Source organism: Prorops nasuta, unplaced genomic scaffold (assembly GCF_024137725.1).
Source record: "Prorops nasuta isolate Cenicafe-Biocafe unplaced genomic scaffold, Cenicafe_Pnas_1.2 PNAS00008, whole genome shotgun sequence".
Taxonomy (NCBI): Eukaryota; Metazoa; Arthropoda; class Insecta; order Hymenoptera; family Bethylidae; genus Prorops; species Prorops nasuta.
The window spans coordinates 110,827-127,728 of record NW_027116805.1 but is presented as its reverse complement, the minus strand read 5'-3'; the positions used below and the strand labels follow the sequence as shown (position 1 = coordinate 127,728).

The 16,902-nt window shown below is 42.6% G+C and overlaps 1 protein-coding gene across 3 annotated transcripts in view; it reads right to left on the bottom strand.

The window, feature by feature from the left end:
• The window catches only part of LOC136775486 (mannosyl-oligosaccharide 1,2-alpha-mannosidase IA-like), an 80,106-nt gene that overhangs the window by 38,669 nt on the left and 24,535 nt on the right, over window positions 1-16,902 (bottom strand). For 2 of the 3 annotated variants that reach the window (XM_066730301.1, XM_066730302.1), the window contains 2 exons: window positions 5,410-5,665; window positions 3,636-4,079 (listed from right to left, as the gene is read on the bottom strand). In XM_066730301.1, coding sequence (XP_066586398.1) covers window positions 3,636-4,007 — 372 coding nt within the window. In that variant the 5' untranslated portion in view covers window positions 4,008-4,079; window positions 5,410-5,665. The remainder of the gene's footprint in view (window positions 1-3,635; window positions 4,080-5,409; window positions 5,666-16,902) is intronic. The other variant, XM_066730303.1, reaches the window with a different exon arrangement.

Here is a 16,902-nt window from a genome sequence, read left to right as displayed (position 1 = left end):
ATTTGGAAAAGTTACGAGTGGAAATTAGTGAAATAAAAATGTTACTATAAGAAGAAAAAAGCAGACTAAACGCAATTTCAATCGTTCTCACTTGTACCGGGTTGAAACTGGGCCACTGTTATTATACCATTGCTCTTATCATTGTTTGACTAAAATCTGTGGATATTCCATCTTCTCGAGATAATAAATAATAAGTCAAATCAATCCGAGCTAATTGTAAGTGGAACCAGTTGACATTGACAGTAAGAGGACGCTAGGTGCGACACCTAGCTATTTGAATTTCTATATATCGAAAGTCCCAGTATATGTGTGTATATATTAAGAACAAGTTGATTCCTGCTGCTGATCGCAGGCTCCTTGGCCAATGCACATGCACCTTATTCTATCAACGCTGTTCGTCCGTCCGTCCCTCTAGCTGTATATGCTTAAACGACTGCACGTGCCACTGGCTAGTTTCACGTTTGACGGCCAAACACTATATTAGATATTTCATCTTCTGCCAGCCTGATTCCTTACGGCTTGGAACCAATGCTTGTGCAGCTATTTTCACATCAGGTCCTCACCGAGTAATGATTTTAAGTCGAAAAAATAGGCCATACAGTTAAGAAGCATAAGACTTGTTGTTTAGGAGGGATAAGTTATTGGCGCTTACGAAGGGATCGAAATTTTACAAGATCGATGCAAAAGATTGGACTCTGGTATAACAGTTTTTTTTTTCATCTTTTACCGGTCGGGCCATTTTTTCGTCGGGATCGTCGCGCGTCGGTTCCTTTTCAACTTGACGTAAAGATATCGGAGAAGAAAGCTAGGATCTGGCGTAAAGATGAGGAGGATGGCAATAATGATGTAATAAGAAGAGGAAAGAAGAATCTATAAGCGCAATAATATAGGAAGAGAAAATAAAGGAGGACGAGAGGGGGGGGGGGGGCGACACTTTGGCCGCTGGCACCCGCGCCGCACCGTCCAGGATATATACGTATAGTCTGCAGAAATCCCCCTTCTTGGTGGGCGCGTTTCTGCGGACTGGGCCGTTCATTCGTCGCGTCTCTTAACTAGCGTCTCATTAAAAGGAACCGTTTCCATTGTGTGTCGCTCGTGGCAGGAGCGATATATAGACAATACGACTTTGTCAGCTAGGACGTGCTCGACTGACTACCGAGTACCGACCGACGAGTCTCTCGCGTCGAGAAGTAGAGGAGGAGGAGGAGGAGGAGGAGGAGGAAGGAAAGCTGCACAAATGGTAATCCAAGTGGAAGAGGATACCCCAGAGGCATTATCGCATTCGACCAAACTCTGCACGTGCGTCTCGTCTCGTCTCCTCTCGTCTACACCGGCCGCTCCCTCGATGTGAATCTGCATCTCACTTTGGTCCACTTCGCATGTTCATGTCCGAATGATAATTACTACTGCGCGCTATATGTATATACCTATATATATGGATGAACTGCCAAGGCAAATTCTAATTGGACTTTAATAATTGAACCGTACACAAATTTCATTACTCACTCTCCGATCGTCCTACATCTTCTCTCCCAAATAGAAATATACTATGCCAATTTAAGATTTTTTTCCTTAATTCTTCCTTATGTACCTATTATTGCGAGATTAAGCAATTTTTTATCATTGATTTGCGGTGTACACCTATATAGGTATACGTGTTGGATGAATTTAACATAATTTAACAGCGAGAGTGCATGGCTGCTCCCTGATATTCGCGTCACGCCGTTTTATCGGGATCTTACGAAAGTTAAAAAGATAGCGCGCGCTCGAGAGCTTCGAGCTTCAACTCGAGCAACACCGAAACTTTATCGAACAAATGACCAATGTCATTAAGATAACCATTGGCTGCATTGAAGCTGCGTTCAATTTAGCAGATAGATAGCTGAAAGGACCTAAAACGTTCGTGTGTGCAACAGAGTTCGGCTTCTTGGTTTAGGAATATAGGTAACGCGGATCGCTCATTCAATGTTATCTCCACAAAGTCAGCAAGTCCGCCGCAAGCCTGCGGTCACCGAATACAATAGATTCTCACCAGCGGCTCATACTAGCTCGCGCTCCTCTTGTCCCGGCCATTTTGCTTTTAAACAACGTCCCCCTCTCCCCCACCGTCCATCCTACCTCCTCCCTCTTCTCTTTTCTCTACCTACACACAAACAGTTATTAAAACAAATCCAACTATACATATAGGCATCTTCCTAAATCCTATGTAATTTTATACCATTCTTTCTCATCAGTCGTTTCTCTTACGTATCATTTCCCCATTTCAACCTGATAAAGAATATATAAAACTTTAATCGTATTCTGAAATTCTCAGGCTGCACATCATACTCATATATGTAATTGGATACGAAATGAACTTATAGTTCTGTATAATATCAAAATTTGCTAACGCGCCGCGAGGGAGGCTCGAAAACATTAATATCGATGAGAGAGATTGAGCGAGCAGCGCTATAAGAGTGCCGACACGTTTCATTTTGACAAACAATTTGTTTTTCTTTGTTAAACGCGACGCAATGCCTCGTCGATTTCTAAAAACTCGAAAAAATTTCCCTTGATTAATTTGCTCCTACCTTTCTTTTTCGAGCCATTCTCTCCTTCTCCCTCCCACTCCGCAATACTGAAGGAACGAGCGCAAGTATTGATGGAACAAAAGGAGACAAAGGAGAGCCATCGATTTTTATTTTGGTTTTTTTTTTTTTTTTTTTTCACAGAACTCTCCGTAATGCTCGTTTCCTGTTGTGCAACGTTGCGATACGAATAGCAATATACGAAAAACCAACACAAAGGAATAACACGTGCAATTCGCGTCGAAAAAAAGGAAGAAAAAAAGCAAGAAAAAAGAGGAAAAAGCGATTAACGGATTACCGGACGTTGATAGCTCCGCCGAATGACAATTGACCGTTCCAGAATTGTATGTCTATAAACATAATGATATAGCGTCATCTTAGTAGAGTCAACAAACTTGTCAATCTTTGCAACCACAATGGTATATAATCAATAAATTATTTTATTAGATTAATAAAAGAATTTCGCGCGTACATATAGCGATACCTTTTTTATTGCACACGCACATATATTATATAATAATATATGACAAAGATCCTGCCCGTATATCGATAAATCTCTTTGATATTTCAATGAGAAAACTTTGGAGTTTGCGGTGCAGTAATTTATTAGTGGTCTCTCACAACACAATATATAGGTAATATTAAAGATAAATTAAAAGATGTGTACTAACCTGTAGCGTAATTGCAAAGGTCTCGCGGAAACTTTCTTCTTGCAGCGTTCTATTTGATATTTGTATATAGAAAACAGCGAATTCAGGAGTATGCGTGGAGGCTTTGCATCGTTAATATTAATGTATAGGTAAATCATTGATCGATCGTCAATGGAAAGGAGTGAAATTATATAGAAATGCTCAATGATACCAACTGAATTCACCGCACGTATTGCTATACAGTGTACGGGGCAGGTCAACAAGTTTTCGATCATTTGATGAAAGAAAGGTTGAATGCATGGATGCATGGGTAAAAGTAAGGAGTATTGGACGAGAGGAAAGATATTAGATTATAAACCTCCAGAAAATGCGGGCTTGTTTCGTGCGATGAAAGATAGAGCTGACATGGAAGACTTACTTCTTTGACTTTCTCACGACGTTGATGAGTGACGTCGTCGAGAGGCGGTTGAGGAGGCTTGATGACATAGAATCCCGGAACGGAGGCGACGCGGGCTGGAGGTGGGTCAGCAGCAGGCGAGTTCTCGATTTGATGTCGATTCCTAGGATCGATTACTCGAACTTTTCCTTCGGGTTTTGCCTCCTCCTGGCCTGAGGGCACAGCATTGTCCTGAACCCACGCAGGATTCAGCTGATCGGATCGTTCTTCGGGTGCTACGCCCCGCTCGACTACGCTGCCAAGGTCACGTCGGGTCACGAAGGTTCCCGTGAGAAGGACGATCAGCACCACTGACAGCAATCCACTGATCGCCAATCTTTGCATCAGCCTCATATTGTGAAATTTCAACAGCTACTCTTGCGTCACCAGAAATCGCTCTCAGCCGTTACACTCCTATCGACGGAACTGCAGTTCACAAATCCCCTTACCCGTCAGACACATATGTCTCTCATATATGCATGCATGTATATCTATTTTAATACTCTTTCTTTCTTTAAATAGCTGTATTATTCTCTATTCTATTATTCACTCAACTAAGGCTCTAGCACGCTTGCTTCTTTGCGTGCCTGTGTGTATGTGCACGGTGTTAAAAGAGAGTAAAATAAACAACCCTGTTACAACTAGAGTTTTTTATTTTCAAACTAGTCTCAAATAGATACTGATACTGAATTAACAACCATTAATTATTACCTCTTTCCGATTTCGTAATTTTACACTCTCATATTAAATTTCTGATAAAAAATTTCACCAAAGATACTAAATAACAAATTTGACATTTTCTTCGTTACCATATGGCTGTATCACGATGAAATAAAAGTGGAAAATCATCTTTACAATCTCTTCTTTTGCTCAATATTAAAAGTAGCGATAATGAAAAATGGAAAATTACGCCGAGATAAATTTTATAAAAATTCTTATATAAATAATAATAATAATAAATATACATATCTATAGTTATCGAAGCGTATAATTTAAAAATTTATTGAAGGTAACGGGAAGATGCGAGGCATGTATAAATATATACCATATACGCAAAATATCTCAAATCTAGCACGCACCATCACGCGCGACGCGTAGTCGAGTGACAGTCGAGTTATTGTTTTGCTTTTTTTTAGCAAAAGTCTTTAACCACGCCAACGTCGAGCTTATGTTTTCTTAGAGAATATGCTTTTTCATACACAGTTGTTACTTGTAATATTATTGGTAGGTATACAAGTGAAAAATAATATTTATATTTAAGAGCCTGCAGTACTTGGCTTCATATTTACTCCTTATCGCGCGCAGCTACTCAACTATTTTGAATTTACAAGTACCGTAAGCGACTCGCCGTCAATGACAAATGAGAAACGATTATTATTTCTTTAGTCCATTGTTTAAATTATCGCCACAAATACACGTTGATTTTTATATCGAGATATAGCCATACAATGCAAAAATATTATTTTCAATTGGGCTGATTATTTGACGAAAGTGTTGCTAATTGGCTAATTTACCTTCCTTCGTGGAGTATTATTCGCCATACTCAATTGTAAAAATTGCCTCAAGATGATCGAGAATAAGAATCAACTCGTTAGATAGGTACTTTCTGCCCGTCGATTGTTTTGAAATATTGAAAAGAAATGAAATGGAAGAGACGCGAGTGGTGAGACGAGGATGAATGAGTGTTTTGTTTTGAAAGTAATATTTGTATAAAACGAATGTCGATATAATTGAGAAGGAATAGAGGAGCACTCACCTGGAAGCAAGCAAGCCACCTGTTGTACGTACAATCGAAGCAGCTAGAGACCGGTGCTCCGGTATACAGTCAGAGACGCGTACGTCGCGTCGCTTAGCGTAGCGTCGCGCGCTTCGGAGTAGATTTAATAATGGTGGCGCGGCGCGGCCAGCTTCTTTTCAACTTGTAGCTCGACACGGGACTTTGCATGCATTCTCGTGCTTGCGCTCTCCTTGCTCTCGCTGGATTTTCTCCTCGAGCAGATACCTTATAATAGCTAGAGAAGGGAAGAGTATTTCCGTAAAGTAAGGTAAACTTTTTTTTGCAGTGGGGGGGGGGGGGGGGGGGGGTAGGGGGGAGACTCTCACTAGCAAAGCAACACTTTGAGTTCAACGTTGCGTCGTGCGTTGTACCGTCTACAGCAGCTGTAGTAGCGCGTATCGATACGTACAATATCTTTATACGTATATCGATACGGATCGCGTGTACGATTAAAATGGGTATCATTCGTTTGGATTGCGTGAATAAATTTGACGAGAGACCAACGGATGCTCGCTACTCGAGTGAAGAGGGTGATCAGTCTCAGAAGAAATTATTAGTTCTGTGTGTACGAATAGCACGAATAATTATCTTCTACGATGAATTCTTAACAGCTTGTGAGATTGTGTCGTCAAAGTTTCGCAATGAAAATCCTATTTTTTCAAGGGTTTGTTGTTCTCTTTTATTGCGGGTGTAGGAGGGGGGAGGGAGCACGCTGGGGCCACGCTGCAGTCAGCCTCAATCAAGCTGCAAGAAGGACGAACTCGAACGAAACAGCAATCGCTCTCTCGCTCGGATAGTTAGAGCATTACAACACTTTACCTGGCCTTTGTAAATTAGAGTAAGCAAGATATTTCGCAGAGGCAGCGATTCTTTCGACCAGATGTTCAATTTACATACGAAAGTATAATAATTGTAAAGTGTCGTCGTCTCCCCAACGATATGATATAGTAATGATATTAATCAATTACGGAATAAATAATGTATATACGAGTATAGGCAGCAGCCCCTGTACCAATTAAACAAATAATTGCCAATTGTCTCAGCTCGAAAAAATAATTAATAAAAATGTTATTAGGACACAGTGTACATTAAATGACATATTTAAATGAGGGGCTGAGTGTTCTGCTTTCTGAATATGAATTTTATATTTTTCCCTCGACTCTCTCTCTCTGTACCCCGTGCATATACGTGTTTTTATTTCGAGTCCTCGCTCTTTTTGCTTGATTTTGTTCAGAAGGCCAGTTTACTTATAACGGCGCAATCTTTGCGTGATTTAATTGTAGCATATATAGGGCCCATAGGGGTAATCGGTATTCCCGCTATGCAATTTTATCACGGTGTATCTATATAGGGAGGGATCGGCTGTTCCGGGGCACGCGCGTTTCCAGAGTTAAATTACAGGAACGATGCGATAGGGATTCGAGATTCCCGAGTCTTTGCCGAAACACCGGATCAGTAGATTTTTTATCGAGTCCCGTGCCTTGGGCATATATATATATATGTAAAAACTAGAGAGAGAGAGAGAGAGAGAACGGTTCACCTCCTCGAGTCACGGATCGAACAGGGCCTCGCGCGCCACAACATTTTATCAGGCTTCGGCCAGCTGCGGGCGTTACACCTGCAAAGACCGATTTCTTTCCCTTTAGGATGTAAGTAGCGTTACTATATATATCAGACGAACGCACTCCCCCTAAATCTATTTTCATAATCGTACTTGTGCATCGCCAATGCATATAGCTTCGCGATCGAAAACATACTTTCAATACAGCGCGTTCTACCATACATCTATATGTATAGCTACATAAAATTTGTTATTGTATAAATATTTTAGAAAAGACTCGTCGAAACTCTAATCCTGTTGAATGCAGGACTCCATTCCATGATTCATCAACAACTTGTCTCATAATTGAAAGAAACGATTCGTCGCTATGAAGTCACTCGAGGAGAGAAGTAAATGCGTAAATGTCGATCGCGGAGCTCTGAAATTCGGAATAGCGATAAGTTGCTTCTCTGACAAGGACGCAGTTATTAAGAGTGCGAGTCCAAGAAACGGCTGCGATTGCCCCGCCCCCGCGTACATACACTTTGGATCGATAATGACAAATAAAAGTAATTGCAATAATAGAGAAAGAGAAGAGAGGATGAATTATAAACATATAAAAGCTGATGCTGCATGGTGATCGAGTAAAAGAATCGAAGGAAAATCGAGTCGATTACATGTACCTAACGAGATTATTACAAAATCGGCGGTGTTTATAGTGCAATGTACGGAAGCGGCATGCGGCATGCGGCAGATTTGATAAATGGCAACTGTATGGCTCGGGCCGAGTGAGCCCATCGGGTTGTAATTCGAGTCGTCGGAGGAGCCATGTCGAAGAGAGGCTGCCGGCACGGAGTAAGATAAATTGTCGCTTTTACAATCGCTGGCTAATAAATCCTCATTGCGCGCGCGGCCTCGAGCTTTGAGCTTTCAAAGATTGCTACGTGTCAAATTCTCGTAGAAAATTCAACTGGATAAAAAAAGCCTTTTAAGAAAGCAAATTTACGCATTATACGGGTGGTCAAGCTTCCAGAAAGCTCGGAGGACCACCCGGCCGACACTTTCACCCTTTTTCCGATTCAATTCAATATATATCTCTCACTCCACCCCCCCCCCCCCCCCGCCCGCCCGTCCCTCTTTCAAATGACACAAGGAAAACCCTTGAAATGCGAGATAAAATAATAAATCCGCAGCTTAAAAATCATAATCATTTCTGCGATCGATCTTTGCGAGACTGTATATACTGGTATTCGTGTGGTATATACTTGAAAGGGGAAGAGTTTCGAAGAGGGTAAGGAGATTTCTTCTTCTTTTTTTTCTCGACGGCCTAATCGAAAAGATTGTTTGATAAGTGAATGAGGGTAAGAAAAGCGGGGAGAGTAAAAACGTAAAAACGGATTAAAGCATGAAAGGCATAGAAATGAGAAATAAGTAGCATTAGCCAGAAGGGAAATATCGTTCCATTTCCAGCTAGGGGAGTAGAGTGGATAAAAAAGGTTATATAGGTCTGGTGGTCAATCGAGTTTGGCACGATGTTTTTCATTGGTCGAACGCCCCGTGTGGGACACTTTGCATTGTAAAGGACAATGAGAATCTTGGGTAAGGGAAGAATGGAAGAGAGGGTGAAAAAGGAAAGAAACAGGGATAGGAGTTGGGGGTGGAAGTGGAGGTGAAGGAGGTGGAAGAAGAATAAAGTCAAAATGAGAACGAAGAGCAGCAAGGTTGGTGCTACGAGGGTTGCTGGAGAGATTCGAGATATAGAGATGAAGAGCGAGCGGGAAAAAAGAAGACGGCAGTGAATAAAAAGATGAGAATGAAAAAGGGGTGGAGTGGAGTAGCGAGCCATTGGGGCTTCGCGAAGCTGCGGCTACGGCTGCTTTGCTCCGCATGGAGAAGGGAGGACGAAAGGAGGAGGAGAGGAAGAAGAAGAGGAAGAAGAAGAAGAAGGAGAGACGGAGGGAGGTGGTAGGAAGACTGCGGAGAAAGTTTACGAGAGGACTGATGCATGAACACGTCAAGATTTTGCCTCGGGCACAACTCGATGGTTACCGTCCAGGACAGCAGTAGCAGGCAGGCAGGGAGGACCTACGGAACACCCTTGGCGCTCGCGATCGCCTTTCCTATATGTGCGAGGAGGTATCAACCAACGTCGTACAGCGCGCACTCACTATATATACTTCATATTTAATGGCCACCATTAAAGGAAACTCTCATGTTTTTTCCTCCATTCCGATCATCATCGAGGTTAGACCCACCCCCGACGAAAAGTCCGAGCCATTCCCCGTGCATTGCCCCTTCGCTATAATATACGCGCGTGTACATATACGTAATAGCTATAGTATACCTTCGTCGTCGAGTCGTTTCTCCTTTCGATAAAGCAAGCTCGCAGCGACTGCTCGATAAGAGCTCGAGCTTCAACTTCAACTTTAATAATATCTGCCCATTTAAGCATTTTATCCGTCACTCCTAGTTGAATCGTTCCCTTAATTACTCCTGCTTCTTTTTCCTCTCCGATCTTCGGATAGATTGAAAAAGTAGCTTGAATAATTGAAGCCAAAGTTAAATAGCTCCAACTTAAACATCCTATCCATTAGGTTGAATTATGGAACATGATAAGTTTGAGAAATTCATTAGCACTTTTAAAAGCGAATGAAACGAAAGTTTGTACATGTCTTTTGCAGTGGAACACGTTGGGACGAAATATATTCTAAAATATGGCGCGTTACCAATTAGGAGGTTATTATTCAATGAATAAGACTCGCGAGAGTGATCGATCCATTAGTCCCTTATATAGTAGATTTATTCCTATAGCAATTTAAATGGAAAGATTTTATGGCTTCATGCGCGCAAGCCCATTGAAATTACTCGAGTGAAACAGTCGGAGAACTTGATGCGATGTAGGTGATATTCGATAATAGAGTTGGTTTGCGTATTTCTCTAGCGCATATCGCATGGCGAGATAGGTATATATATATATATATACTGGTGACCATTCGAGACTGCTGCACTATATCGCGAGAGTACAGCTTTCAACGTGAATTGCATTTGCCGCCGATCGCACAGCAAACCTCTGTCGTGCCTTTCTACGTGGGTATAATATGATCTGTAAAGGTTTCAGGGAAAGGAGAGAAAAGGGTACACTATAGTTTACCAACTCTTATTAACATCCCCCCCCCCTTAACCCAAACACAATCCGATCACACCCAATTCTGCAACTCGAAGCATTTATTTTACATGAATTTAAGTTACGGCGCGGTGGAATATCAAACGCACTACGAAATTATTGTAACGAGATGTAAAAAAAATCTTGCAGTTTGCTGAATTAAGTTGAATATGTACCTTACTTGTATAATAATAAATTAATGGAGCAAGAGATCCTCGCGCAAGCTGCCTGCGCACAATTGCCAATACGCTATATACTTAAAAGAACTTGTTACTTTGGACGAATTAGAGATTGAAATAACAATGCGAGAGGGACAAAAGTATCGGCATCGCATCACGCAGCAATCATACGACGTACAGGGGAAGCGCAGGATGCTTCTCGCTCGGAGAGAGATGGCTTTTACAATTAATTATATATATAGCAATGCGTGTGTAAGAGCTGTAGCTATACCGGTGCATGTGTGGGGAGACCGTGTCGAAGCTGCAAGATTTTTTTTTGGAAACGAAATTAGGCGACGACGGCGACATTAGGCTCGATCCTTTCACCTTGGGCCGCTTCGACGACGATCGTTCCAGCAACTATTTGGACGGCTTGTACGTGCCTTGTGTACGTACGGTTTTCGTATATAGGATGTGGATTGGTGGTGTGTCGACCAAGATGCCGCTCGTTCCGGCAGGCAATAACGGCCGCCTGTTGACGCAGAGACTAAGCCCCCAAAGCGTCTTCCTTGTAACCACGGATATACTCGACAAACCCAAGTTGTCTCGCTCAAAGTCTTATAACCGCAGCACCCTGGCTTCCACTTGTATTTGCGATTGTGTGGTTCAGCCGCGTTTTACAATCTCGTTCTGTCCATTAATAGTGCCTACCTCTGATTTACAAATTTTTTACACATATTTTACCAAAAAATTGCATCGTTTGAAATTTCTCTCCACAATGATCCATGTAGGTATGGAGCGCGATTGCTTGCCAGGTATATATGTATACGTATAGTACCTCAGAGAAATTAGCTTTATTTAAATTTACAAAGGATCGAGCTGCATCGAGGTATGGAAAAGCTAGGGTGGGATGGTGGAGCAATTTTAAAGGCAAAATAAGAGAATGAAAGAAGAAATCAGTAAACTCGAGTGGTTCGCTATTGTGAGAGACATTCCTATATAAGAAATGCTCAAGTGGAGAATCGTTTTTATTTAATCGCTCGAGGGAGTTTGAATGGCGAAAAATTAATGAGGCTCGCTTGGTGAAATTTATACGTAGCTATTGGATCAAATATTGAGGTTTGCGAGAAACTGCATGACGGGGGGAGGGAAGTTAATAGGAAGACAGAGAGGATGGGAGGAGATGAGAGAGAAGGAGCCGCGCGCAGTCTAGTTATATACATGTACAACCCATTTATCGCAGTTTTGTTGTCGGAGGGCAGAGCGCCGAGAGAAAAAGTCCATGTTTAAGATTCGCTCTCAGCGAAAGTGGCTGCGCGCGGCAGAAAAAGCCAGTTAAGGAGGAGGAAGACAAGCACTCGTCCCGCAATTATTCGCGGTTATAAGCTTGAAAAATTAAATGCTATACTGGATCGAATGGAAAACAGCTAACGTATCTCTCGCGGAACATTGGCAAAAGGAATCGATTCTCCGCAATCCCCAGGAAAATCTCTCGTCTGCTCTATTACTTTAAACTGTTGCCTCGCACAAACTGTTGGCTAATTATTCGACGTAAGTCGTGCTCTGGATCGACGAACAAAAGCCCAAACTGTACACTTATTTGCTCCTCCTCGCGAGCTCTCGCGTTTAAATTTCTTCAAGATCGGTTCAACGTTAAATCGTCATCTCGGAGATCGAGTGACTCGAGCTTTCCACCATTGCACTGATTCAAGCATCGTATGTACAAGAGGCGATTCTCGCTACATACAAATATCTATATATAGTCTAGCAATCTGCAGCTGCTACATAAATCCTTCATCCATACATTAAAGAGAGTATAGGTACAGGAGAGCCTAAAGAAAGAGAGGTATAGTCCGCGGGATAAACATTTGTCCAAGAAGCAACAATTTTGATATGTGGAAAATTTCATTGTTATCCCCAATGGATTTAATCGGATTTAATTGATTTTGGAGGACTAATTTGGTTTGGATTAAATGACGCGTAGGGTCCATGTGGGATATATGTATATACATATAGGTATAGAAGAGCGAGAATTTAGACGTGAGAATTAAAAGAAGGATTTGATCGAGCGAAATAAGCGCTGACTCTGATTTTTGCTTCTTAATTGCCGTCCAACGCGAGCGAAGAAATTGCAGGTGCGGGCCGTGAGTCGAGCTACATGCAACTATAGGGAATACCGGGGTGCACGATAAGAATCACCGTGGTGCAAGGCAAGCGAATTTTCTAGGAGGATTCTTGTCACGTCGAGTTTACTGGGACCTATCTCAACGAGGGTCGAGTTTGTCGAGGGCCTGTTGTTGGGCCAATCAGTCGCTTGCCTGGCAGCTGCATCGTTTCCCCATGCAGGTATATATATGTATATATAGCAATGCTAACGGCCGCAGTCAAAGGAAAGCTATATGCATAGCTGCTACCTCCGTCCGTCGCCTCGTCAGTTTTATACGTGCGCGCAAGAAAGCGTATATGCGTGAGTGGGCGACAAATACATGCGATGAATTCAGATTCTCTGCTGAATTTTCCTATCCAGTAAAGGGACCGCAGACACAACCTGTTGAATCTTGCCTTTATTTTTACCTTCTTCTATTTATTCCACTGTTTAACTTGGAAAGACCTATAGGTAGGTATATATGTCTATATACTCTAAGGATACTCTTCATAATTAGTTTGAGCCTCCGAGTCATGGCCGTTATTTTCAAGCCGTTAACGCGATGCTGCGCCTTCGATGATCCTTCAACGAAAGCTTTTTATAAGAGCTAGAGCTATAGGCAGAGGCAGAATAGCTCGCGTAGGAAAGAAGAAGAGGAAGAGGAAGAAGAAGAATCAGAGGGTGAAAGCCAGCCGCGCGTCGAGAGATTTTACGGAGACAAGAAAGGATAATAATAATAAGATGGCGAGATAAATCCCGATGGTCTTATCGGAACACGGAGCTGTTTCTAACGAAGGAAAAGTTTATTCCGGTGATTAAGAGCAAGAGCGAGCTCGCTGCTCCACCACTCGTTCTTCGTTAGTCACATTGCAGTCAGAGAAGAATAAGTTGCTTCGCTCCCGGCCGTGTTTAGTCAATTATCCAAGTCACCTCTTCGTTTTCCTAGAAATCAATATAAATAGCAATTCTATCGGAGATTGGACGATCGCCAGGAATGTTAGATGGGCCATCAGCGTGGCCAGGCCACTATGGCTCGCTCATTCGCGCGCACGCGCCTTTCCGAACAATGAGTATCGGAGAGAGGGAGAGAGAGAAAAGTCGAGCACTTGGTCGTCGCGAGGCCAACCGTGAAAGGAGACTGCACAGTAAAGCTTAATCCCATTTAACTGAATCAACAGTTTTCGCGAGCCTCATCCCTTCCACAGCCCAATCCAATACAACACAAACTACGAGACTTTCGACACACAGCTTTCCCCCCCACGGTAGTTAACCAAAGCTTTGACGATAATATACCTACATTTCGCCCCGTTCCCCTTTTCCCAGATTACCAACCTCCCAGCTACAAATTATACGTATAACAGGCTTATTCTCTCTCTCTCTCTCTCTCTCTCTCTCATGCTATAAGGTGCGCTCCGTCCGCTACTGGTGCAAAACACGAGGTGTGTCGGTCGGGGTGGAGCAGCCATGCTTCAGCGATAACTTCACTCATAACTCGAGTAGAAAACTAAAGACCTCGGGTTTCCTTCAGTTTTAGCAAATATTCCTAGCAAAACCATATTTCAAAAAGCAAATCTTATCCTACACGCGTTGCATAGATAGAAACATGACATCAACTATTTTATCCATTTTAAAATATATTATTGTTCCTAATTGATAGTTTTGAATCGATGAAAAAGTATAGATTTTGTATGCAGTATAGGAAAATGTATTTTTTTTTTACAATTTTCATTCCACTCATAATATTGCTTTTTTGAGAGAAAAATTGGGTTTGGTCCTATACGCAATGTTTCATAATCGACTTCCAAAGGTTCTAATTTTTTCAAGTGGAGCGCAAACTGCGTGCTTATATCGCCGCGCTACGTACGCTCGTTCGGCAGCACAGAATTTAATAGGAAACTTGGCTAACGTACGTAGGGGCGGTGGAGAGTTGGAAAAAGTGTTTAACTTGTCTTTTTCTTTTTCTCTGAAAGCGGATAGGCGGGCGGACCGTGAGTATAGTGGAGGAAAGATGAAGTTTGGCCAGTGCAAGACAATTTGGCTCGGTAAAATTTCAAGGGTTGCTATAACCGAAGGCAATTATTGGATCGGTTGGTTTCGCGAGTAGCTCGTGGCGTCTGTGCTTGGATGCAAAAAAGATTCACGTTCGGACGAAACGGTCGACTCATCTCCGGATTTACGTTCCGGGGGACCAAGGGAGGGAGAGGGCGCCTTTCCACATGGGTGGCCCATTGCGTCGTTATTAAAAAGCGAGTCCTCATACCTACATTCACCCTGCTCCCATTCTCCATCAACGCCAGCTTTGGCTTTCTCCCCTCGCTCTCTCTCTCTCTCTCTCTCTCTGCCGCAAGCATCACAAGAGTCCCGGCGGCGCACTTAATTACACCCGTACTACCACCACCGTAACACCGCGTTGGAAACAGTGTGCAAAGCGCAAAGCACATGACGTTCTTCCCGCGGTGTACCGCGCGCGGCGCCTCTTCTTCCTCGCTCCAGACACACACACACAGTCGATCGCTACCTCTCCGGGCGTACGCGCACCCCCCTCGTCTCACGACTACTCACGAGCTGTCTCATTTTGCCAAATTGTTATACCAATAACGCTTAATCCATCGCTTACCGCATTTAAGGCAATTTTAACAATATGCTTCGCGCGCGGCAGTCCATCCAACCATCAAGACTCAATTTGCACAAGTTTCTCCATTTCGGAGTAAAATAAGCCCTGAAGTTTGGACGCGAATCATCCGAATTTCAATGGAGAATTAAACAAAGCCATAATTCGAAATCGTTTGCAACTTGCACGTCAGCTCATTCAATGGCATTTTGTGCATGTAATAATAACGAATGCGAGCGGCAACGGTTTTTCTAAAAATATAAGCATATCAATTACACCCTGCCTTAAATAAGGGTCTTGCGCGTCTATTTCAATCTCAATATACCTATATATAAGTACATATATCGTTTATACGGTACATACGGACGGTAGGCGAGGCATATATAGCACTGAGAAGCAATTCTTGCATGCTGCCACATTTTCTTGAATCTTCTATTCCACGAGGCTTCCAACTCAGCTCATACACGCAACAACTATTGGAAATAGGCTTATCATTTCGAATTTGTCTCGACGGTAAATAGTTTTTATGGAATCTGATAGCAGTAGAGTATAAATGCATCAGTCTAGGACGCGTAAGGGCGGTACGAAAATACAATCCGAGGATTTCCATTAGAGCTTAAGTTGATTAAAAGCAAACCTGGATTACACGTATGGAAAATCTAAAATTGTTCAGTGCCTCAGTGGAATAAATACATGACGTTTATGTGTGAATAATATCTTTTGAGTAGATGTATACTTTGGGAAAATAAAAGTTACTTCTTATATCCCTTTAAGCGATGCTATTTAGGATTTATTTTGGCAAAGTGGGGCAGGCCGGCAGGCCGATCGGCCTCCATTGACATATGTGACACGAGAGCGATGCAGAAGCCGATCGACGTCGACGTCAACGGCGACGGCGACGGAAATGGGTCAACGTTCACGCTCGACAACAGTCCAAGGACGCGAGAGTATATACCAACTCGTCTCATCTCGTAAACTTTCGGATAGTCGCATCTTTGCTGTCCTCGTTTTGCCGAATTTTCCAATTTCCCTAAACCTTTCGTTAGCCTGCATGCGCACCATGCACCACGTATGTATACGCTAGGTACTAGAATATTCGTCCTTTCGAACCAAAGGGCGCGTGCGCGCGCGCGCTTTATGCAAATCCCCATGCAGCATCGGAAAATACACCCTTTCTCAATTTCCCCCGCTTCTTCCCTTCCTTCCTTCCTTCCTCATTCGAATCTTACTTTTCCGTCAAGCGTAAATGCCGAAATTCAACGGAAATCACTGCGGCAATTTTTGTCCATTTGCATAGAAAGGCAGGACTTGCACAGAGCGAGATCAAGAGCTCCGGAGGGATATTCAAAAATCACAATCAGCGAGGCAGTTAGTGGTGGAGTCATGGAAAGCGAGCGAGAGAGAGGGAGGGAGCGTCAAATCCGAACCATTCGCGTTAGAGGGTTGTTTGCAGTATTATGCTTTTCCGTGTGTTCGCGGCTTCAGCGAAATTCAATAGCCAGAGCAAAAGGTCAAACAAACAACGACATATAGTATATATATATATATATATCTTTGTTTAGTTTCTGAAAAATATCATGTTATTTGAATAATGAGTATACATAAACGCGGAAATTTTGTAAGCAAAGTTACAGGATCGAAATCTTGTAAGAAGATGAAAGCTATGAAGCCAATGTAGGGTTGCGTTGAAAACCCGCGCTTATTGTCAGCTTCCAGCCGTCAAGTTCTCAGAGCTGTGCAATACTGGCGGAGAAAACTAACTAAAAGCGCGAGTGCGACGGAAAAAGAGAATTGAAAAAGAAAAGGAAAAAGAAAAAGAGATTGAGAGAGTAAAAAAGAAATGAGGAAGCAAGC